The sequence below is a fragment of the Capricornis sumatraensis genome, chromosome 8 (assembly GCF_032405125.1).
Source record: "Capricornis sumatraensis isolate serow.1 chromosome 8, serow.2, whole genome shotgun sequence".
NCBI classification, from domain to species: domain Eukaryota; kingdom Metazoa; phylum Chordata; class Mammalia; order Artiodactyla; family Bovidae; genus Capricornis; species Capricornis sumatraensis.
The window spans coordinates 22,414,848-22,435,188 of record NC_091076.1 but is presented as its reverse complement, the minus strand read 5'-3'; the positions used below and the strand labels follow the sequence as shown (position 1 = coordinate 22,435,188).

General features: G+C 53.2%; 1 protein-coding gene across 2 annotated transcripts; it reads right to left on the bottom strand.

The window, feature by feature from the left end:
- Positions 1-1,090: 1,090 nt before the first annotated feature.
- ROBO4 (roundabout guidance receptor 4) lies at positions 1,091-15,707 on the bottom strand. 2 transcript variants are annotated; one of them, XM_068976907.1, is made up of 18 exons: positions 15,600-15,707; positions 14,690-15,019; positions 14,327-14,484; positions 14,029-14,149; positions 13,412-13,539; positions 13,090-13,318; positions 12,729-12,841; positions 11,863-12,031; positions 11,536-11,721; positions 11,361-11,403; positions 8,860-8,996; positions 8,474-8,737; positions 4,266-4,373; positions 3,946-4,084; positions 3,567-3,812; positions 3,080-3,438; positions 1,856-2,062; positions 1,091-1,718 (listed from the first exon to the last, which is right to left on the bottom strand). In XM_068976907.1, exons 1-18 carry the CDS (start codon positions 15,661-15,663, stop codon positions 1,708-1,710), a joined length of 3,012 nt encoding a protein of 1,003 aa, XP_068833008.1. In that variant the 5' UTR covers positions 15,664-15,707; the 3' UTR covers positions 1,091-1,707. The 2 variants fall into 2 exon arrangements, with proteins under 2 accessions (XP_068833008.1, XP_068833009.1); XM_068976908.1 differs by having other exon boundaries at positions 14,690-15,015; positions 15,600-15,651.
- Positions 15,708-20,341: the final 4,634 nt, after the last annotated feature.

Here is a 20,341-nt window from a genome sequence, read left to right as displayed (position 1 = left end):
GGTCTCCTGTGTTGGCAGGGGAGTTCTTTACCACTAGTGCCACCAGGGAAGCCCGACTAGCCAGATTAGGCTCATATGTAATTGGTTAGGCTGGCAGAGAAAATTAAAAAAAAAAAAACAAAACACTCCGCTCTCCCAATGCAGGGGGCCGGGGTTCGACCCCAGCTCGGGGAAGTAGATCCTACATGTCACAATTAAGACCTGGCGCAACCAAATAAATTTTTTAAAAAATCAACAGAAAATTTTGGGCTCGAATGCCATAGTCACCATCACTCCTGATCCCACGGCCTGCACCGTTCACTGCATAGACCTGGGTATTGGTCAGTGACTGCCTGGGGCTCTCAGGGAATGACCGCTGAGCCCCAACCCCAAGCTTTGACCTCTCCTGCCAGTTTGACCAAAGTGCATACAAATCTCTTTTTCTCATTTGCTCTGGCATATGAAGTTGGCATGTTTTCAAAAGGGGTTTGACCAGGAAACTAGAAGAAACTCCTGAAAAGGAAAAGCAGACAGTGGAACGGATGTGTATCCGGTGGGGCACTGAGTCCTCAGCCTGAGATCAGGACCCCGGTCGTGCTGAGCAGTATGCTCGTAGTGTGTGGATTCTGCCCCCGACCTTTCCCTCCAAGAGAGGAGGATAAAGCCCTGCCTGCCTTCCGGTGGTTTTCTGTGGCTCAGGCTCTGCAGGTCCTGCTCCTCCTCCATTTCTCTGCTCTGTTCTTTGAAGGGTGTCCACCAGCCAACCATTACAGGTGGTTCCTACCTTTCGTGAAATGGAGCTACTTCGTACATTTTAAGAAACTATCTGGGACTGGTCTTGGGGGCTGGGATTGCTGAAAGCAGGAGTCATCTTCACGGGATAAGTTGCTAAGACCCGCAGAACCTGGAAACACCCTCATCCCTGCCTTTTCTGGATTCTGCTTAAAATCTGAAAGATGCAGGGAATTCTCCCCTTGATAACAGAACAGAAAAAAAGAGTGACACCGGAGGGTCAGTGAATGCCCGATGCTCTTCTAACCCAGGTGCCCTCTGCAGGATATGGTGCTCCGCGGAGTGATCTCACAGAACTCAACTCATCGCAGCTTTATGGTATCAGATTCCTCAGTGACAACAGTATCAGGAGGGTGCATTTGTCCCACTTCAGCTTCCTCCCTCAATTCATCTTGAGCCCTTTGCCTTGTTGCCCAGGTCGGGCCTCACTGCCTCAGTGGAGCCCCTCTTTATGTCCCTTCACAGTGTGGTTGGGACGAGACCGGGAATGGACCGGAAAAGGCTGAGAGGAGGCCCTGAGATGCTCCCTGCTCCACAGTCCTTTCCCGTGAGCCAGTGTTGTCCTCCAGGAAGACGTCTGGCTCCCCCACTTCCTGTGACCCAGGCACGGGTGGGGCGGGGAACACACAGGATTTAGGGCTGCCTCTCCGGCCAAAATGACCTGATTGTGGGCATGGATGGAGCAGAGGGAAAGGCAAGGGCTGCAAGCCAGGTGGAGATAACATTTTGCTCCTGGAGGCTGCAGGTCCGCTTTGTTCTTATTTTGTTTTGCTTTCATTTGTTCCCACAATCCGGGAGGGAGAACGCCAGAGGCCAGGCAAGGTGGACCCCCACAACTGCAGCGAAGCATAGGCCGAGACCCGCAGTCCACAGTCCCGGCCAGTGGCTGATGGGAGAGGAAGGTCTGGTGCTCATCTTGGCAGTCGGGCGGTCAGCTCAGGAGGAGTCTAGGAGAAGTTGAAGGAGGTGGAGTTATCCCCTGCTGCTTCTTATCGCTCCTTCCAGACCCCTCTTGACTCCCCTGAACCATGATAAAACCCCTCCGGTCAAGATGGATTGCTGCATCAGCCAACGAGACACTTACCGCCAGCTTTGGGCACAGGAGAGCTGAGCTGACTTTTCTGGGAAGAGATCCGAGATTCAGGCAGCCAGGGAGGCAGCCCCCTTCCCAGCCACTGGGTGGGATTTTTCTCAATGTCCTCCAACCAGTCTGACCTCCACTCCCACGGGGTCAGGGAAAGGGTGGAAGTCAGAGAGAGGTCGTCCCGAGGGGAGGGAGGTGACGAAGCGTCTGTTAGGGAGGGTAGAGATTTCTGTGGAGGGTTGGCCTTCACTCTTGGGGACTAGTTTAGGGCAGAAGATGTGGGGCTGCTTAAGGCATACACCTGACCCTAGACATAACCCAGTCCCACTCGGTGCATCACCCCAGTGCCACATCCCCAGGGTCCTCCGCCCTAGGGAGAGGAAGACGTTCATTGATTTCTTTGAGAGAACAGCTTGAACTCTCTTCTCCCAACTCGGCCCTGGCTTTCTGTCCTAGGTAATTCCTGCTCTCCTGTTTGCCACAATCCTGACTGCTTTTTTAGGGGGAAGAATGTAGAGTTAGGGTTTGAAAGCTAGGTCTAGGGGATATATGTCCGAGGAAGGGAACACTGAAGGGGCCGGGGGAGTCCTCACTACCTGCCGTTGACTCGGGAACGATGGTCCCGACCTGCTAGACAAACGAAACAGGGAGTCCAGCATCACCTCACCCGGCCATAGATGGGAGAGGAGGAAGGCTTTGACAGCTCAGTGGGATGTAAGAGACAGAGCAGTACTTCCCACAGTGGATGAATCTGTCACTGGGCTGGGGAGGGCAACCTCTCCTGCACCCCACATTTGGTAAGAGGAAGGTCCTAGAGGTAGCAGAATGGACCATACAATTGGCTGCCTCCAGGCCTTGTTTTTTTTTTTTGTTTTAAATTATTTATTTGATTGTGTTGGGATGCTGGATCTAGTTCCCTGACCTGGTTCTGAACCCGGAACCCCTGCACAGGGATCATGGAATCTCAGCCACTGGACCACCAAGGAAAGTCTCTGCCTCTGGGCTTTTAACTTGCACAGTTTATCCTTGTTCTGGGTGATCCTGGGGAAGTTAATAAACCTATGGGACTTATAGTTCCCTCATTTGGAAAAGAATGATAAAGAATATTCCTCAGAGAGCTGTGCGAATGCTGAATATATGGAAGGCACTTGGCCTGGGGGCTGGGACATAGTGACGATGGTGAGGATACTTCGACTCTTTGTCAAGGACAGTAATCTCACGTACCCGTGAAGACGCAGTCTGCTTCCCTCGGCTCCAGACCAAAGCCAAAGCTGTCCGCAGCCACGGCCAGGGCCCGGGCGAAGTGGGCATCAGCCAGGAAGGAGCCATCGGAGGAGCTGACCAGGCTGGCTCTGGCGCTGGGGCCGTTGTCCTCTGAGGCTGAGCCCCAGCCGTTGGCCAAGGAGCCCTCACTGGGGGTGGGTGTGAGGCAGGGCCGAGGTGGGCACAGCAAGCCCCTCACCTCGGACCCCACCCCTCCTCCAGGCCTGCCCATGTCCGCTAGGTCTGAGGCCGTGGGGACGCTGATGTAGCCATAGGTGATGGGAGGGGAAGGCGCCCTTGGCATCGGAGAGACACTGTTCCTAGGGAGAGGTCAAAGGGGAGATGGCATGCTGTTGGGCAGGGGCAGAAACAGTCCAGTGAGGAAGATGGAAGGCACACTCCTGTCTCCAGCCTATCTGTATCCTCTGGCTCCCCTCCGGCCACTCACCTGGGGGTCTCCTCACCCTCACTGAGCTCCAGGCACAGGGCCACCTCCTCAGGGGTCAGCACACTGTCCTGATCCTCCCCCAGGGAGGACAGCGACGAGCTGGACAGGCGGCTGGATGCTGGGCTGGGACCAGAGAGGGAAGAGGCCTGGGGGCTGGAGAGGTGGAGGGTACTGGAGGGAATGAGGGCGGGGACGGGGGCTGCTGGCGGTGGAGGGGAGGTGGGGGCTGGGGGCTCCACCGAGTGCCTGTTTGGGGTAAGACAGCAGGATGGTTAGTGCAGTTCTTCTGGTCCCTGCCGCCCCTCCCGCAGCCCCTCTCAGCAAACACCTCCCACATCCCCAGTACCCCTCCCTGCTTCCTGACCCCAGGCCCTCTTACTGGGTCTGTTGACTCTGAGTGGGGGGTCCACGGGGAGTGAGGGGTACTGGGGGCAAAGGGCGAGTCATCAGCTCACTGGAGGAGCTGAGGAGCTGTGGTCCCAGCGCCCGCCAGGCCACCAGAGCACGGGGCACAGCTCCTGGGGAACAAGAGCCTGGGCGTGAGATCGTAGAACCCTCACAGCCCCCAGGCCGCAGCTTGTCTGTCCCCACCCCGCACAGAGCCAGCCTCCTCAGGGACAGGAGAAGCCAGATGGAGGGGCTGGTGGGCCCCACACCACGCCTCACTCCCTCATTTGCCTCCCAGGGCCCTCCACTCACCTGGGCTTTGGGAAAAGTTCTTGGAGCCTCTGTTGCCCAAGTCACAGGCCCAGAGCTCCGCAGGGTGGCTGGCCCGGAGCAGTGGGGAGCTGTTCGCCTGGTGCAACTCTGCAAAACAAAGAGTTGGGGGGCTGGTGGCCAATCCAGGTGGGCCTTTCAGATCCCAGCCATAGGCTCTGTCTTCAGCCTGATCATCCACTTAAGCTTTTCTCTGAATCCAGAAAGAAGAGAGAATAATCTCCCTCCATCCAGGCAGCTGTGATATAACAATGGAAGGAGCACTAGGCTTGGAGTTAAATCACCTGACTCATAGCCTGGCTCGGCCGAATAGTAGCTGTGTGACCTCAGAGAAATGCATCAACCTTCCTGAGCCTGTTTTGTTTGTAAGCAGCCACTTCAAAGGATGGTTTTACCAAGCAATTAAAAACAGATTGGAAAGTTGCTGGCATCTAATAGATAATTTTAAAAACAATGCTGGGGATTTCCTTGGTGGTCCAGTGGCTAAGACTCTGCACTCCCTATGCAGGGGGCCCGTGTTTGATCCCTGGTCAGGGAACTAGATCCCACATGCTGCAACTAACAGCTGGCTGCAACTATAGTAAAAGATCCTACGTGTTGCAGCTAGGACCCGGTGCCAAAAAAATAAATAATTAAAAAAAAACAACCTCTCTACTGTGTACATGACAATTTCCTGATCTCTGTACCCTCACATCGCTACCTCCTACTTTCATGAATTTTGAGTCTGTGAAGGCAAGTACTCTTTCTTTCCTTGGAGAGAATCTGTTCATTTCCACTTCTCATGTGGTATATATTTCACATGGCTCTGGATAGTCTTGTCCTGATAAACCCAGTGTCTCTCACTTGGAGAGATGAGTTGAGCTCTCAAGTTGAGTTGAATGAGGAAGACAAAAGATGGGAGCCCCAGACCAGCCAGGTATGACGGGAGAGAGTCAGCTAACGGGAAGAGAAACCTTAGAATAGGGCAATGTGTTGTTCTCACTCAGGTGGGCAATGCCTTGCCTGTGGATATTCAATATGTGTTGAGTGAATGAGTGATTGGATGGATGACATTAGAGATGCAGGTGTAAACACAAGGTGAGAAGAATCATGTATGAGATGGCAGCTACCATCTGGCCCACGTGGCCACTTAGGAGACAGGGCTCTGAGTAAATCGTGGCAGTACAATAGCCCTGGCAGTGTGCACAGACTTCATCAGGCCAAAACCAAAATGGATCTAAGTTTAAGCCAGAAGAGAAACAGAGTGATAAAAGAAAGGGATTTCCCCAAGACCTGGACTAGGAGAACATTAATCAAAGAAGAAAAGAAATAGCCTTCAGGTTAATGCCACATGATCAAAAGCCCAAAGCCCAGTTAGGAAAGGGGAGCAGAGACCAGGCAGGACTCCCGACACAGAACTATCTCGTGTCTAATATAAAAGATGTGGGGGCCAGGATGGGCAGGTTCAGAGTGGGACAAAGCATTCATCAAGGATCCATCTGGGCCCTAGAAACCCATGTACAGTGGCCGGACCTTCTAAGCCACTGGATGAAAACTCACACAATGGCTAGACTTCCTCCACCAGAGTTTCCTTTTGCACTTTGGCTGGTTCAGCTTTTACTCATTTCCTTTGATTGTTGTATGACCCAGGGAGCCCTGGAGGCCAGCTTTGAGTGCTCCAACCCCACTCTCACCCGCTTTGTCTTGTCTTGGGCCTGGCTTCTTGCCTAAGCTCAGAAGTGGGGGCACATGCTGTTGGTGTTGATTTGTGTGGAAGGTGAAGGGAAAAGGCTGTATTTATCCCAGCTCATTTTATTTCTTCTAAAGGATTTTTGGAATCCCCCACAAAAAAAAAAAAAAAAAAGGCAAAAAAAAAAACTCACCACACAAAAACCCTGCTTTCCACCTTGCTTGGAATTACTTGAATTTAGTGTCAAAATTATTTGAATTAAACTGTTATCAAAGTGAGGTGGAATCTTGTTGGGTATACCTGAATTGTGATAGATATTTGTTTGAGTGAATTATTTAACGGGGATATTCAATATATGTATTGGCAAAGTGAACTAAGAATCTGACATAATGGATGAGACAGCTGTTGTCAGACTATTAGCACAGAGGTAAAGAAATCCAACTAGGCTCAGATAATAAGAAAAAGGAATAAGCAGCTCAAGGAGGGGCACCGAGAGAGGCTGCCAGTGTTCGAAGACAAAGAATCAGCAGACTTTTGGACTAGATGATAGCAGTAGGGGAGCTCCGTGCCTCTGGATGAGATATTTCCCCCCCACTATCAGGCTGTACTGCGTAGCCTGTGAGGTCTTAGCTTCCTAACCAGGGACTGAACCTGTGACCCCTGCAGTGGAAGTGCAGAGTCTTAACTGCTGGACCACAAGGGAAGTCCCTCTGGATGAGATCTTGTGGTTGTTGCTGTTGCCCACCAGCCCAAGGGAGTTACTATGCTCACCCCATCCTGGAGCAGTGATGGCGTGGAGCCGGATGACGGAGAAAACGGGTGTGATGAGGACCTAAATCTCTAAGTGAGATTAGGAAACTTCGTCTCAGAACGGGAACCTTTCTTAACAACTGACCGTAGGAAGTTGCTCCTCTTTTTGGGCTAGCATTAATGTTTTCAAGTGGGACATACATTATATTCAAATCAGTGTGGTTATCCATGAAAAAGCTACTTTAAAAATGAGATTTATGCAACCTCTTTTTAGCTGGTATTTCATGATCACAGAAGATTCTAATGAAATAGCTCTGAGGCAAAGCTGGAAAGGATGCCAGCTTTGCTAATATTTAGAGTCATAAAATTCTGGATATTGGCCAAGTCCTTAATTACTCTAAATCCATCTTTATCTTGATAAAAGTTGGATTATATCCACTTAACAAAACTGGCTGCTGAATGTTTATAAATCTTACTAATCAGTACAGGAGGCTCATGGAGATGGCAGAGAGTGAAGTCAATGTTCAGAAATGGAGAAACAGAGTCAGCGAGAGAACAGTTTCCCCAGGGGTGCTCCCAGAGAGATTCAAAGTAACTTTTGGAAGCAGATGATTCTGGTTTCAAATTTGAGAGCTGCAGCTTATGGACGTAGGGTTTTAAACAAGCTGCCCCATTCTGATCCTCTTTCCTTATCTGTAAAATTAGAGAAATAACACCTTGCCAATGTGTTGTGAGGATTCAATAAGGTAACAAATATGAGTAAGGCACCTAACATAGAGTAGTTGCTGAAGAAATAGAGACTATACTTATTTCTCTCTGGAAAGTCAAAGCAGATAGCCGGAAGTCAGGAGAGAAATCTGGACAGAAAGGAAATGCTCATTCTCTGGGACGCAAGCTGCGAGTTGGTACCTGGGCGAGACCCATACATCGTGCATAGCACATATATACACATTACATAGTACAGAGGTCATGCAAGCCTGAGGTTTCGTGCTAGCACTAGCCACACTCCTCTAGGTTCTAGAATTACCCGTGTGCTGGTCAGGCACGTTCATTAGACTTGGAGCTGGTAGAGAGCAAGGATTCTGTTTAGTATCACTGTGTTCCCCCATCCCCTATCCCACCCCCTGTTGCTGCTGCTGCTGCTAAGTCGCTTCAGTCGTGTCTGACTCTGTGCGACCCCAGGGACGGGGGAGCCCACCAGGCTCCCCCGTCCCTGGGATTCTCCAGGCAAGAACACTGGAGTGGATTGCCATTTCCTTCTCCATCCCACCCCTAGTGGTGCTTATTCAGTATTTGCTGAATTGAGCTGACTGCAGAAACAGGGCTCACTGCTGGTGTGCAAAACCCAAGCAAGAGCCCCATGTAAAGAAAGTCTGAGGCCTAGGGCTTCCCTGGTGGTCCGGTTGTTAAGAATCTGCTGGCAATGCAGGGGCCATGGGTTCGATCCCTGGTCGGGGAGGTAGGATCCCACATGCCTCGTAGCAACCAAGCCTACTGGCCGCAACTACTGAAGCTCCCACAAAAAGAGAGAGAGAGTCCGTGCACAGCAACAAAGATGACGCATGAATTAAAGAAGATCCTGCGTGGCTCAACAAAGACCCAAAGAAAGAAAGAAAGAAAGAAAAACTGAGGCCAGCATACTCCTGTCTGGGTGCACGGTAATAGGTGCCCATTAGGACAGACTGTGGGTAGAGGGCAGCCCACGATTAGCACTGAGGCTCCTGTCCCCCATACACCCAGATTCAGGCTGCGTGCATCCTCCCATCCTTACCCTGCTTCTTTCTGGCCTTCCAGGCCTCTGCAGGGGCCAGAGACAAGCGTGGGGAAGAGAGGCCCCGGCGGCCACAGAGGCTGTCCGAACTGGGCCAGGGGCTGGAGAGCTGAGCCAGCTGGGGTGTGAGCCGCCTGGCAGCTGGGGCCTGGGGGCTTGGCCGGGCTGGGGGGCTGGAAGGCCCCTCGGCGATGAGGGAGCCATAGAAAGTGCTGGTGTCAGGAAGCAGGGGCACCCCAGGGCTTCGGGGATCCCAGGAGATCACTGAGGTAAACAATGACAGGAGGGATTCCGGTGAATGCAGCCCACCCATGCCCCCCTTTCTCCAGCATCCCGGCTCAGCTGCTAGGCCCCCTACCCCCACCCCTGGGGGAGGGCACGCTCACAAGAGCGGCGACCGTCTAGCGGGTCCCGGGGGTCCACTCCCAGCCGACTGCTGAGGCTGCTGCTGCTGCTGAGGTCTCGAGAGCCAGAGGTGGAGCGCCACGTGTCCGCCAGCCAGGGGGAGTCGCTGTGATCCATCCTGGACAATGGGGGGCGGGGTAGAGAAGCAGGTGGAGGGAAAACGTGATAGGTCAAGACCTGAGCTCAGCAGGTAGCAGAAAGGGTAGAGTAGATGGCGGTACCAGCTTTATTCTCACTGCCTTTCAGGCCCCCCCCAGACTCCTTAAGATCTCTGATCTGCTGTCCCAAACTCAGCGACCCTTTCTTGTCCTGAGATCAGAGGACGTCCAAGTTGCCCCAGAGCTGGGAGGTATCACAGACAGATGGCTGTGTGCTGAGACAGAAAGAGTACACATTGGGAGCCAGATCTGGTGCCACGTAGCTGTGCAACCCGGGGCCAGCTCAGTCTATTAGCCTCTCCAAGCCTGGTTCCTCCAACAGTAAGACCTTCCTCACAAGGCTGATGCTGTAAGCTGAGATGAAGAAGTGAGACATCACTCGGCCAGGAGTGCAGGAGTTTGCAACCTGAATATTGGCTCCTCTGTCTCTAGCCTGGTTCCCTTTGGATGGGGCACCATGCCGGCGGGAATCAGACCAAAGCACTTCTCTGCCTAAAACCCTCAGTGGCTCCCCATGTACGAAGATGGAGCCCAGCTGTGTAGCGTGGCTAACAGGGCCCTCGTTGGCCTAGCTTCCAGCTCCTCAGCTTTATCTTTTGCTCTGATCCATCCTATACCAGAGGCCCTAGCCCAACCAAAAGGCTTGTCTTTCCCTATAAATAGCAGGCTATTTCTTGCTATTCCCTTGGTCTTTCCTCTTTATTTCAGCTTTAACTTGTGTGTGTGTGTGTGTGTGTGTGTGTGTGTGTTTTTAATATAATTGCTTTACAGTGTTGTCTTAGTTACTGCTGTACAATGAAGTCAATCAGCCATATACTTACATATATCTTCTCCCTCTTGGACCTGCCTCCCACCCACCCCCATCCCACCCTCTAGATCACCAGAGAGCCCCGAGTTGAGCTCCCTGTGCTTTATAGCAGCTTCCCACCAGCTCGCTATTTTATACCTGCAGTCAGGGGAAATGTGAAAGTTCCCCACCCAGCCCCCTCCTTGTACTCATACGTGTTTCTGCACTCCCAGCTCGGGATTGCATTTATGCTAGTGCGCCTGTCTCGGCTAGACTGAGTGTTCTCCTGGCAGACAGCGACTCTTCTAAAGAAATGAATGAACAAGGTGATCAGAATGGAATCTCCCTTGAGGAAAAGGATGATGTTCCAGGGGAGACAGGGAAAGTTCAGGAAGGCTCAGACTAAGCCCAGGAAGTAGCTGGAAGAGAAAAACCAGGGAGCACAGAACGACACAGGAACACAGTATCAGCCGGCACAGAACCTTGCTCTGGGCTGAGAGATTGACAGCTAAAGGGGAGCCTGAGAGCTGGCCCTTAATAGGCGCTTGATGCACTCCTGTTGAAAGATGCAGATGTGGAATGTGAAGTCTCTCAGATGAACTCTAATGAGATAAAGAGCAGGAGAAGGTGGGCAGAGGTGCAGTGGTTTAGCGCAAAACTCAGCCAGTAGGAGAAAACAAAGGATGTTTTGTTTCTTAGTGTCTTGTCTCATAACTGGAGACTTGCTCTGGCAGCCAAACGCACTCAGAGCAGATGGATGGATACCTGCAGGCGGGCTGCGTTATTGAGAACAAGGAGTAAGAAGTTTCACATAGGGACAGAGTGCCCTCTGCTGGAACTGTGGGTGGATTAGTGTGAAAGAAAGATGCCTCAATGGGGGTAGGTGATTGCTGAACTCAAAGGTACCGCTAGGTCGATGCTGAATGTACAGAGAGAATGAGAAATCCGACTGGTCCTCCCGTGCTAGCTATTCTCCATCCAGCAGGAGAGGGCAGTAAGTATTAATGAGAGCTCAGTAACAAGAGCACCAGATTAGGGGTTCAGAAGGCAGGTACTGGCCATGTAACCTTGTCTGGGTGGGGCCGCTCACCTGTCAGGTGGTGTGATAGTGACATTAATGAAAGAGAAATTAATTCTCACTTGAAGTTCAGGGGAGATTCAGCTGTTAGGATGACAAATTGCCTGGCGGGAGGGGAGACGGGGCTTCCCAGGTGGCGTTAGTGGTAGAGAACCCGCCTGCCAATGCAGGAGATGTAAGAATCGTGGGTTCAGTCCCTGGGCTGGGAAGGTCCCCTGGAGGAGGGCCGGGCAACCCACTCCAGTATTCTTGCCTGGAGAATCCCATGGACAGAGGTGCCTGGGGGGCTACAGTACATGGGGTTGCAAAGAAGTGCCTGGTGGGCTACAGTGCATGGAGTCGCAAGGAGTCAGACACAGCATGCAGGGGAGAGGAATGCTTCAACCAGTTCTCTGTCCCAGCTCCACTGTCCCTCGGCCCCTCAGCCCCTCCCGCACCTCTGCCCCTTTCCTGTCTCACCTGTGTTTTAAGATGGCATCTTCACTGGTGTACCTGTACAGACCTAGAAGAGGGCAAGAGGAAGGGTCAGCCCAGAGTCTCCAGCACATGGCTAGAGGCCCAAAGCTCTGTTGCATTCTGGCAGGACCCAGAGAAGGCCAGCCAGTCCACCTGCGAGGGCGCTTCACCTGCTCACCTGGGCCCAGGCGCACTCCAGCTCGGCGCCGGCGGTGGATGCACACGGCAGTGCCCAGCAGCAGCAGCCACACCACGACGCCCCCGCTGGCAATGACCTCTGGCCGCTTCAAGGCTGCCCACAGCTGCTCCAGGGTCCATGGGCTATGCGCACTGGGTTGCTGGGCAGCTCGCTCCATGGCCTGCTCTGTAAGGGAATTCGAGCTCAGGATGAGGCAATGAAGATGGGCAGACAAGGGGGGAGGAGCTGGCAGCATGAGCAGGGAGAGGGAATGGTGGAAAGGGGGCAGGGATGGGTCTGGGTGGGGCCAGAGGGCACTGTCCTCACCTAATAGGAGGCAGACAGGGCTGCTGGGCTGCCCAGCGCCTGCGCCAGTGACTGCAGCCACTTGCACGCAGTAGGAACCTGACATGTGTGTGGCAATCTCCAGCTGGGTCTGCTCACCCACCACGGTCCAGTTGGCCGGGGGCAACGAGGTGTTGCCCAGGCTCCAGACCTGAAACGCAAACAGAGATGAGCTTGCCCCCCTCCAAAGCCATCACAGCAGTTAAGCCCCTTCATCTCCAGGTCAGATTCTGGGTATGTGGCCACCCTGTCCTGGCGTTCCCCTGGAGACACCCCCACATGCACCCACCCTTCCTATTTCCTTCTCCCCTACAAAGCGGGTGAGACTTCTCTCTAGACTGACAGAAGAGGGACAAAAGCAATCTTCCGAGGTAGGTGTTAGACCAGTGGTTCACACAGACCAGTGTGATTTAGGATCACTTGGAGGGTTTGTTAAAATCCAGATTGCCAGACCCATCTCTGACATTCTGACCCACAAAGCCTGTCAACGGACCAGAGGATCTGCATTCTAACAAGTTCTCAGACAATGCTGATGTTGCTGGTCCAGAAATCACACTCTGGCACCACTGCCTTAGAAATGGAGAGCCAGTCACAGCATGGTTTGGTCCCTGTTCTGTTTTCCCGCACTTGTGACCCTAAGCCTCACTTTCCATGTCTGTAGACCTGGGATAACAACCCAGGATGGGCTGTGAGATGAAATGAGGTCATGTGGGTAAGCGCTTGGCAGTGTCTGGCAAAGAGTAGAGTCTGTGCTCCGCTGGGCAGGTGCCATTTCTTAGTGCCCAGAGCCAGGGAAGAGGGAAGTCTTGGCAACACTATGGAGGGGTGCGTCAGCTTGTGGGGGGTACCTGGTAGCCACGGATGATGCCGTTGTGGTTTTCAGCAGGTGGTGGGACCCAGCTCACAAGGATACTGCCGTTGCCAGGTTTTAGGGTCACCTCCTGGGGAGGGGCACTGGGCACTGAGGGGGAGGGAGACAAGCTGTAAGGAATGCTGAAGGAATCCTCGGGAATCTCTTTTCGAGAAAAGAGCAGGACTGGGGACATAAGATCCGAGCCATACTGACAAGAACAAGAGCTTCTCTCAGCTCTGTTTTCAGAGCCAGGACAAGAAGGGGCCCAGGAGTGGAAGTCACTATTCCTCTTCCTCCTGACTACAGAAAGGGGCTGGGGGGTATATCACTGGGTTCTGGAAGCATCTGTTCCTGACCTTGTTCAGGCAGCCTCAGGAGCAGCACGTTGCTGTCGGGGCCTTGAGCGCGGCCAGAGGACGGTCTCACTTTGAACTCGTAGTCTTGGCCCCAGTGGAGGCCCCCAAGCTCTGCGCTCTGCCAGCCAGCCAGCAGGGCCTCTGCCCACGGGGCTCCCTGGCCCCCAGGGGCGGCCTGGGTCCTGAACAGGGCCGTGTAGGACTGAGCAGGTGCAGCGGGGCCGCTCACCTGGGGAAGACGGAGGGTGGGGAGGATTCAGGGCTCTTGGGAGCAGCTCTTTCCGGAGCTGTGACTGTTCCAGCCCGAGGTCCCGGGCCTCACCTTCCAGCTGAGCCATACAGCTGGCCCAGGCTTGGTGCCCTTCTTGGGGTCTGGGTTCAGCAGGGTCACGTTTTCCAGCTGAATGTGCACAGCCAGAAGCTCCAGGGGCTCCTTGTAGTCCTGGGGCTCTGGGAGCACACAGGTTGGGGATGGGCTCATAGGTCAGGGGGAAGAAATTAAAGAGTGGAGCATACCTCAGCCACAGAGGAGCCAGAACTCCCAGACTGCCCCTGTCAACGTCTATCCATCCTCAGATGGAGGATGATGATGATTTAGCAGCTCAGTCGTGTCCGACTTTTGCAACTCCATGGACTGTGGCCCACCGGGCTCCTCTGTCCATGGGATTCTCCAGGCAAGAACACTGGAGTGGGTTGCCATTCCCTTCTCCAGGAGATCTTCCTGACCCAGGGATCAAACCTGGGTCTCCTGCACTGCAGGGAGATTCTTTACCAACTGAGGGTAAAGGAGGAACCGCCCCTAAATGAGGTCCCCACCACTCTGACCCTGATCCTGGGTCAAACCCCCACATCCCCTAACCCCAGCCCAAACCAGAGGGCACCACGTTAACTGGTGCCCCCCACCTTGGCCCTGGCCTTTGCCGACTGCCCTCCCCTTACCCTGGATGGACACCCTGGCCACCCGGCTCTGCCGTCGTCCTGCACTGTTGGTGGCCACACACATGTAGATCCCCGCGTCACTCTTCTCTGCTCTTGCCATCAGCAGGGAGCCTTGGGACACCTGTCAGAACCAGGTGTCTTGTGAAGTCTCCCACGTGGGGAGGAAGGCCTAAGGCCTCACGGCTGCCCCTTCCTCAAATACTGCAGGAGACATGGGGCTGGGGGGTTGGGGTCAGGCCCTCAGGTGTGTGCAGCTGTGGCCCGGACAGGGTGAGGTTTGGGAAAGGGCTACACTCACCGAGTGCCGCCCTGGCTGCAGGGCCAGGGGTTTCTCATCCTTCCACCATGAGACAGTGGGCTCTGGGTGGCCCCAGGGTGGCTCGCACTGCAGAAGCACCTGCTCGCCCACTGCAGCCACTGTGTCCCGAGGCTGGACCTGGAAATCCTCCTGGAGGACTGTGAGGAGGACAGAGGGCTGGCACGCAGCAGGCCCCAGCCCTTCCATCCAGGCCCCACCTTGGCACTGCCAACCTGCTCTGTATAACCTACTCTTGGGCTCTGCCTTGTGGTGAACTCTTCAGAGCCCCACCTCCCAGGTCTCCCATCTAGGACCGCCCCGTACCCAGCCCTCCCCTCCCAAGTCTCCCCACCCAGGCCTCACCAGCCATGGACAGCCGTGCGCCCCGGCTCACTGCCGTGCCCAGCCGGTTGCTGGCCTCACAGGTGTAGACTCCCAGGTCCGTGGATCGGGTGCGGTCATCGTGGGCACGTCCCCGGGGAGGGGGCCGCAGAAGCAGGAGGGTTCCGTCCGGGAGGAGGTGGTGAACGTCTGGGGGCACCATGCTCAGGGGGTGCCCGTCCAGCAGCCAGCGGATGGTGGGAGGCGGCTGACCTGAGGCCCGGCAGCTCATCCTGGCCGGGTCGGGGCCCTGGAACAGCTGGTCCTCAGGATGGACTAGGATCTGGGGTGGGAAATCCTGGGCCATGCTTCCTGGGGAGAGAAAAGGAGGCGGGGCCCAGTCCGACTACCAGTAGGGCCCCCAAACCCCTGCATGTCTCATCTGCCTCCTCGTGTCTGAAAACGAGTTCCCAAATAACATACTGGGTTCGTGAGGGCGATCTGGTTGTCACATCTGTCACCCCAGGGTTGACTCGGCTGATCTGGCTGGCTAGGCGGGCGTCCCCTTCTTCCCTCACCACTCTGTGTGTGTCCCTCCCGAAGCTATGCTATCAGGCAAAGAGGACGACCGTCCATGATAGAGAAGGACCGGTCTTCAGTCAAGAGTACAAGCTGTGCTCTCCTGCTAGCACCTCCAAACAAGCTCCTAGATAACATGCTGGGAGGGAGGCGAGAGGGCCAGTGTGCACACGTGGCACGCAGTGAGGGCCTGTGGAGCTCTCAGTCTGTTTGTCTCTCTGTCTCACACTTAACAGCACCACCATCATCATCACCATTGTCTCTGCTACCCCCACCGCCAAAGGGAAACAGAGGCGTAAGGGCCTCCCCCGCCTCAGCCAGGCCTTGGATCAGGGGTGCGCGGCTAGGAGCGGGGAGGCCCAGCTGTACTCACCCGTGAGGAGCAGGAGAGGCAGGGCCCAGTGGACCCCGAGGAGGCGCGCTCCTCCAGCGCCCATGGCTGCTCTCGGGGCTCTGAGCTGGTCCGCAGCACTTGGTCCTACTGCTCTGAGCTCACAGCAGCGAGGGAAGGAGGGGCGGGGCGGGCTGGTGGTGGTTGTTTGTGACCGAGACTCTGCCCCAGGAGGGAAGCAGCTTTAGGAAACCGATGCTTCCTGCCCGGGCTTCAGGGCCTTGGAGAACTGGGAGGAGACCAGAGGAGACAGGCTCTATGACCTTGACCTGCATAACCTCTGACTCTAACCTCAAACCCTAGTCTGGGATTTCCTAGAGGTAATCCTAACTGTAACTCCAGCAGTTTCGATCCTTTAACTCCAAGCCTCTAGTGAACCATTCAATCCCAATCCCAATTCCTTTGTTTCCAGATTACTCCTCACCCCTACCCCACTGCTCGAGTGGATTAGAAACCCAGCGCTGAGATCTCAGGGCACGGGCATTCTGAGGCTAAGGGTAGAGAAAAGCGACAAGGAAGAAAACGGTGTGGGGGGCAGTGTCTCGTGTCCATTTCCCAGGGAGAGGTGGGGTGGTAAGCCAGAAGATAAGGAAGATAAGAGACTCTGGGACAGTCTGGGAGATGCCTACAGTTCACGCCTAGTCAGCCCAGAGACAGACAGATAAACTTCTGGGAGACCTTGGGCAAGTGACTTAACCCTTGAAAGTCAGTTTCCTTATTTGTAAAGAGGAAATAATAACAACAACAACAACAATAATAGTTCCTACCTTGAGAGATGGAATAAGAGAAGAGATGAAGCGTAAAATCAACCTAGTACAGTGCCTAATGCTTTGTAAGTCATCAGTAAAGCTTAGCCAGTACTGTGATTTATTTATTTTTATGCACACCTCATTACTGAAACTATTTGAGCATCCTTGGCTGGGATATTTTTTAGGCCCTGGAAGGATAGTTAAAGTAAATGACCTTTAAGAGTTTTTCCCAGCCCTGGGACTTCCCTGGTTAGGAATCCACCTTCCAATGCAGGGGGTGAGGGTTCGATCCCTGGTTTAGGAACTAAGGTCCCACATGCGTGTGGCAAAAAAATAAAATAAAAATAAAACATTTTCCCAGTCCTGAAATATTGTGTTTGTAGCAGACAGACCTGTAGCTTCTGAGCCTGCAATGTCAGCGCACACCCTGCTTCTCCCCACCCCCTCCCTAGAGATCCACTGCTCTCCCCTTTCAGAGCCCAGCTCCTGTTTACAGGTCTCTTCCTTCCAAATCTGGAATCTCAGATATTTCCTGGAGCTGTTCCCGGAAGACCAAGGCCAGGCTCTGGGGGCTCAGCGGAAGAATGTCCAGCCTTTGTTCCCCATTGTTCCTGGCCAGCTCCTTTGTGGGGCCCCTAACTCAGCCGACTGCCTCCCTTCCTCCCCTGTCCCAGCCTGGCTTCCATGCCAGCCCCAGCCCCAGCCCCAGCCCCAGCCCCAGCCCCAGCCTTCATAGCCTGAAAGAGGAAAGCCTCCCTCACGCCTTCTTCTCCCCTCAAATGCAGAACAAGTCTGATTAAGACAATCAGGGCAAGAGAACATTGTGTTCTCTACAAACTGGGCATTTCCAAGGGGTAAAGAACAGACAGAGTGAAAGTTACAGAGTGTCAGAGCTGGAAGAATAGGAATTGGTGTCGGAGAATAGAGTTTGGTATTTCAGAAGTGGAGGAGCAAAGGGAAGTGATGAATTCCACGGGGCGTGCAGGGTATATGCATGCCAGGCAGAGCAGAGTAGAATTTATGGGGTCAAGGATCTGTGGGGCCAGCATGATCAAGGGGGTATTCAGATGGAGACTGAAGTCAGCCAAGGATGAGCAAGTATTAGGGAAATTACATAATTTTGTCTAGGCTTCAGAGACAAAGCAGAGCAGGCCTTGCACCTTGCCTCTAAGCTGCCTGAACACTGCCCTGATTGCGAGTGCCCTGACTGCCTGATGCGATTGCAAGGCTTGTGGCACCATAGATAAGATAGGGGACAAATCTTGACATTTTTGAGCCCTTGGAGTGGGGGTGGTCAACCAAGCCCCAGGCTTAACAACATTTCAAGTTTTACAAGACAAACAAATAGCATTAACAAAAAGCCAGAGATGCAATTTGCTCAGATTGATGATGATATCAGTTTGCATCTGGGAACCCCAAAAAGCAATCTTTGAAGTCTCACACTGAGCAGATGAGCTGCCTGGGACCTTTTCCCAAGTGGGACTCCAGATGTGCTATGACAGGGGACTTCCCAGTGCTATTTGAGTCTGGATGTTGGTCAAAACCCAATTTGCTGAAGTATCCTCTGGTTTCTATTTCGCCTTTCTTTTAATGTTACTATACTGAAAGTAAGCTAGGTAATTCTCTAATAAATATTGGTATTGTTTCTTTGTGTATAACAAGTGGTTTATTTTGTTAACATAACCTTTGAACCTGAGACGAAAGTGAAAACTTTGGCAAAATGACAAGGAAGGATGGATTTACTGCTGCTGCTGCTGCTAAGTCGCTTCAGTCATGTCCGACTCTGTGCGACTCCATAGATGGCAGGCCACCAGGCTCCCCCGTCCCTGGGTTTCTCCAGGCAAGAACACTGGAGTGGGTTGCCATTTTCTTCTCCAATGCATGAAAGTGACAACTAAAAGTGAAGTTGCTCAGTTGTGTCTGACTCTTAGCGACCCCATGGACTGCAGCCCACCAGGCTCCTCTGTCCATGGGATTTTCCAGGCAAGAGTACTGGAGTGGGGTGCTATTGGAGACTTACTGCACATCCAGCCAATTTGGGATTTCTCAGGTCCAGAGCCCCCCAAGCCTGTCTGACTCTGTGACTGCCTGCCCTGCAGGAATGTTGCCGTTAGCAGTCCTCTCTGGTCTCTTTGGCTTATACATTGGACTGGGGGAGACTAACCAAGTTCTCTCCTAATGATTTAATGGCAGCCTGATTTGACTCAAATCTCTACACTCTAGAAAGATGGTGTGTTTCTCTTGAGGAAAAGGACAAGTCTCAAAGGAATTCAGATTCATGACTAGGTGGTCTTCAGGTGGGTAGGAATGGGTAGGTGACTCAGGGAGAAGTGCCTGGAGGCTCTGCAGCTGGGAGAGGACTCCCTGCCCCACAGTCACATGACCCCTCCCTAGAGATGCTGTCAACACAGCCTCTTTCCTTTCCCAGACTCTGCAGACCCAAGTGCTAAGAACTGATGGGGATTGAAGGGTCCCTTCACTCTGAGCTGTTCCTTTGGATATTAAGGCTTTCTCCTCTCTCAGTTCAAGCATCCAGGGCCCTCAGGGATCCGTGGAGTGAAGGCCAAGGGGACTTCCCAATAGCAAGGCGTGTCTGGATGGCTCCTAGAGGCCGTGATGCTCATTTCCAGCAATCTGCCCCCCACCCCCCCGACATCCTGATTGTCTCATTCCCACACACTAAGGAAGAGCTGACAGTGTGAGTCATGGGGATGACGTTGGTGGATGGGAGCTGCCTCCAGCTGTTTCGAGGAGGCTCTGCTTTGGGACTCTGGTGATGTTCTGACAAGTGACCACTTTAAACAGTATCTTCCTTACCTTCTGGTCTTAGAGTTTTGTGTTTTTGTAACTCTTTGATTGCTTGTAAGAGGGAAGAGAGAGGAGAGAGATTGTAAGGTGCTCTTTATAAGGACCCTCCAGGGGACATTTCTTCCTACCTCCAGCTCCCGGCTTCTCTGGCTTCTTCTGTGTTTTCTGGAAATGAAGCCAGGGCTCCTGCTGACCAGGCTGGTGGGGTAAATGGTACTAATTCAGGTGGGATTAGATGTTACAGTCCTGGTTCCACCTCTTATTGGCAGAGGGACCTTGAAAAAGTCATCTCTGAGCCCCACTTTCTTCATCTGTAAATTTTCTGTATGAGGTTTGAGGACAGTGGTGCTTTGAAAACACTAGGTATGCATGCAAACCAGCCCTTGAGTATTCTGGAAAGGGTATAGCCCCTCGCTGACCACTAGAACCATAGCCCCCACCACCCAGGACACTCTCTTTGGCCATGAGATCCTACCCTTTCTGTCTTCTTGTTTTTGGTTTGTTTCCCTCTTTGGGTGAGTTTGGCCCCAATTTCCAAATCCTCCTCTGTTCCAAGATGCCAAAGGTCGGAGGGAAGTTGAGACAAAAGAGAAGACAGGAATGATCTCCTCTTAGCCGAAGGGGAAGTTGCCCAGACATCATTTCACTGGCTGAGCTTCTGTCCCCTCATTCCTGGGCAATTTCGGTGTCCGTGTGGAAATCACATCTAATACTCACAACTCCACAGTTTCTTGACTTCCTTAGCACCAGTGTCTGTGAGTCACATCTAGATCACACACTGGAGATTGGAACAAGTGGAGATTTCAAAGGCTGTTGATGTCAGTATTTGTCTGCTCATGTGTCCAAGAAGAAAAAAGACCAGACCAGTTATTGTACTTTGTGTCCAGCTTGTCAATGCCTAACTCTGCACCCCCACCCCCACCACCAACCCGGCTAAAGAAATGACCACCAGGAACACACTTGTTGTTAACATGTTGAGGTTCTTACTCTTTGCAGCTAAGGGCATGCATATCATGGGGTGCCTCAGTAAGAAGGTGCATTTGTGCTAAGTCAAGTCTGATTCTGTGACCCCATGGACTGTAGCCCACCAGGCTCCTCTGTCCGTGGGATTTCCCAGGCAAGAATACTGGAGTGGGTTGCCAGTTCTTTCTTCAGGAGATCTGTCCA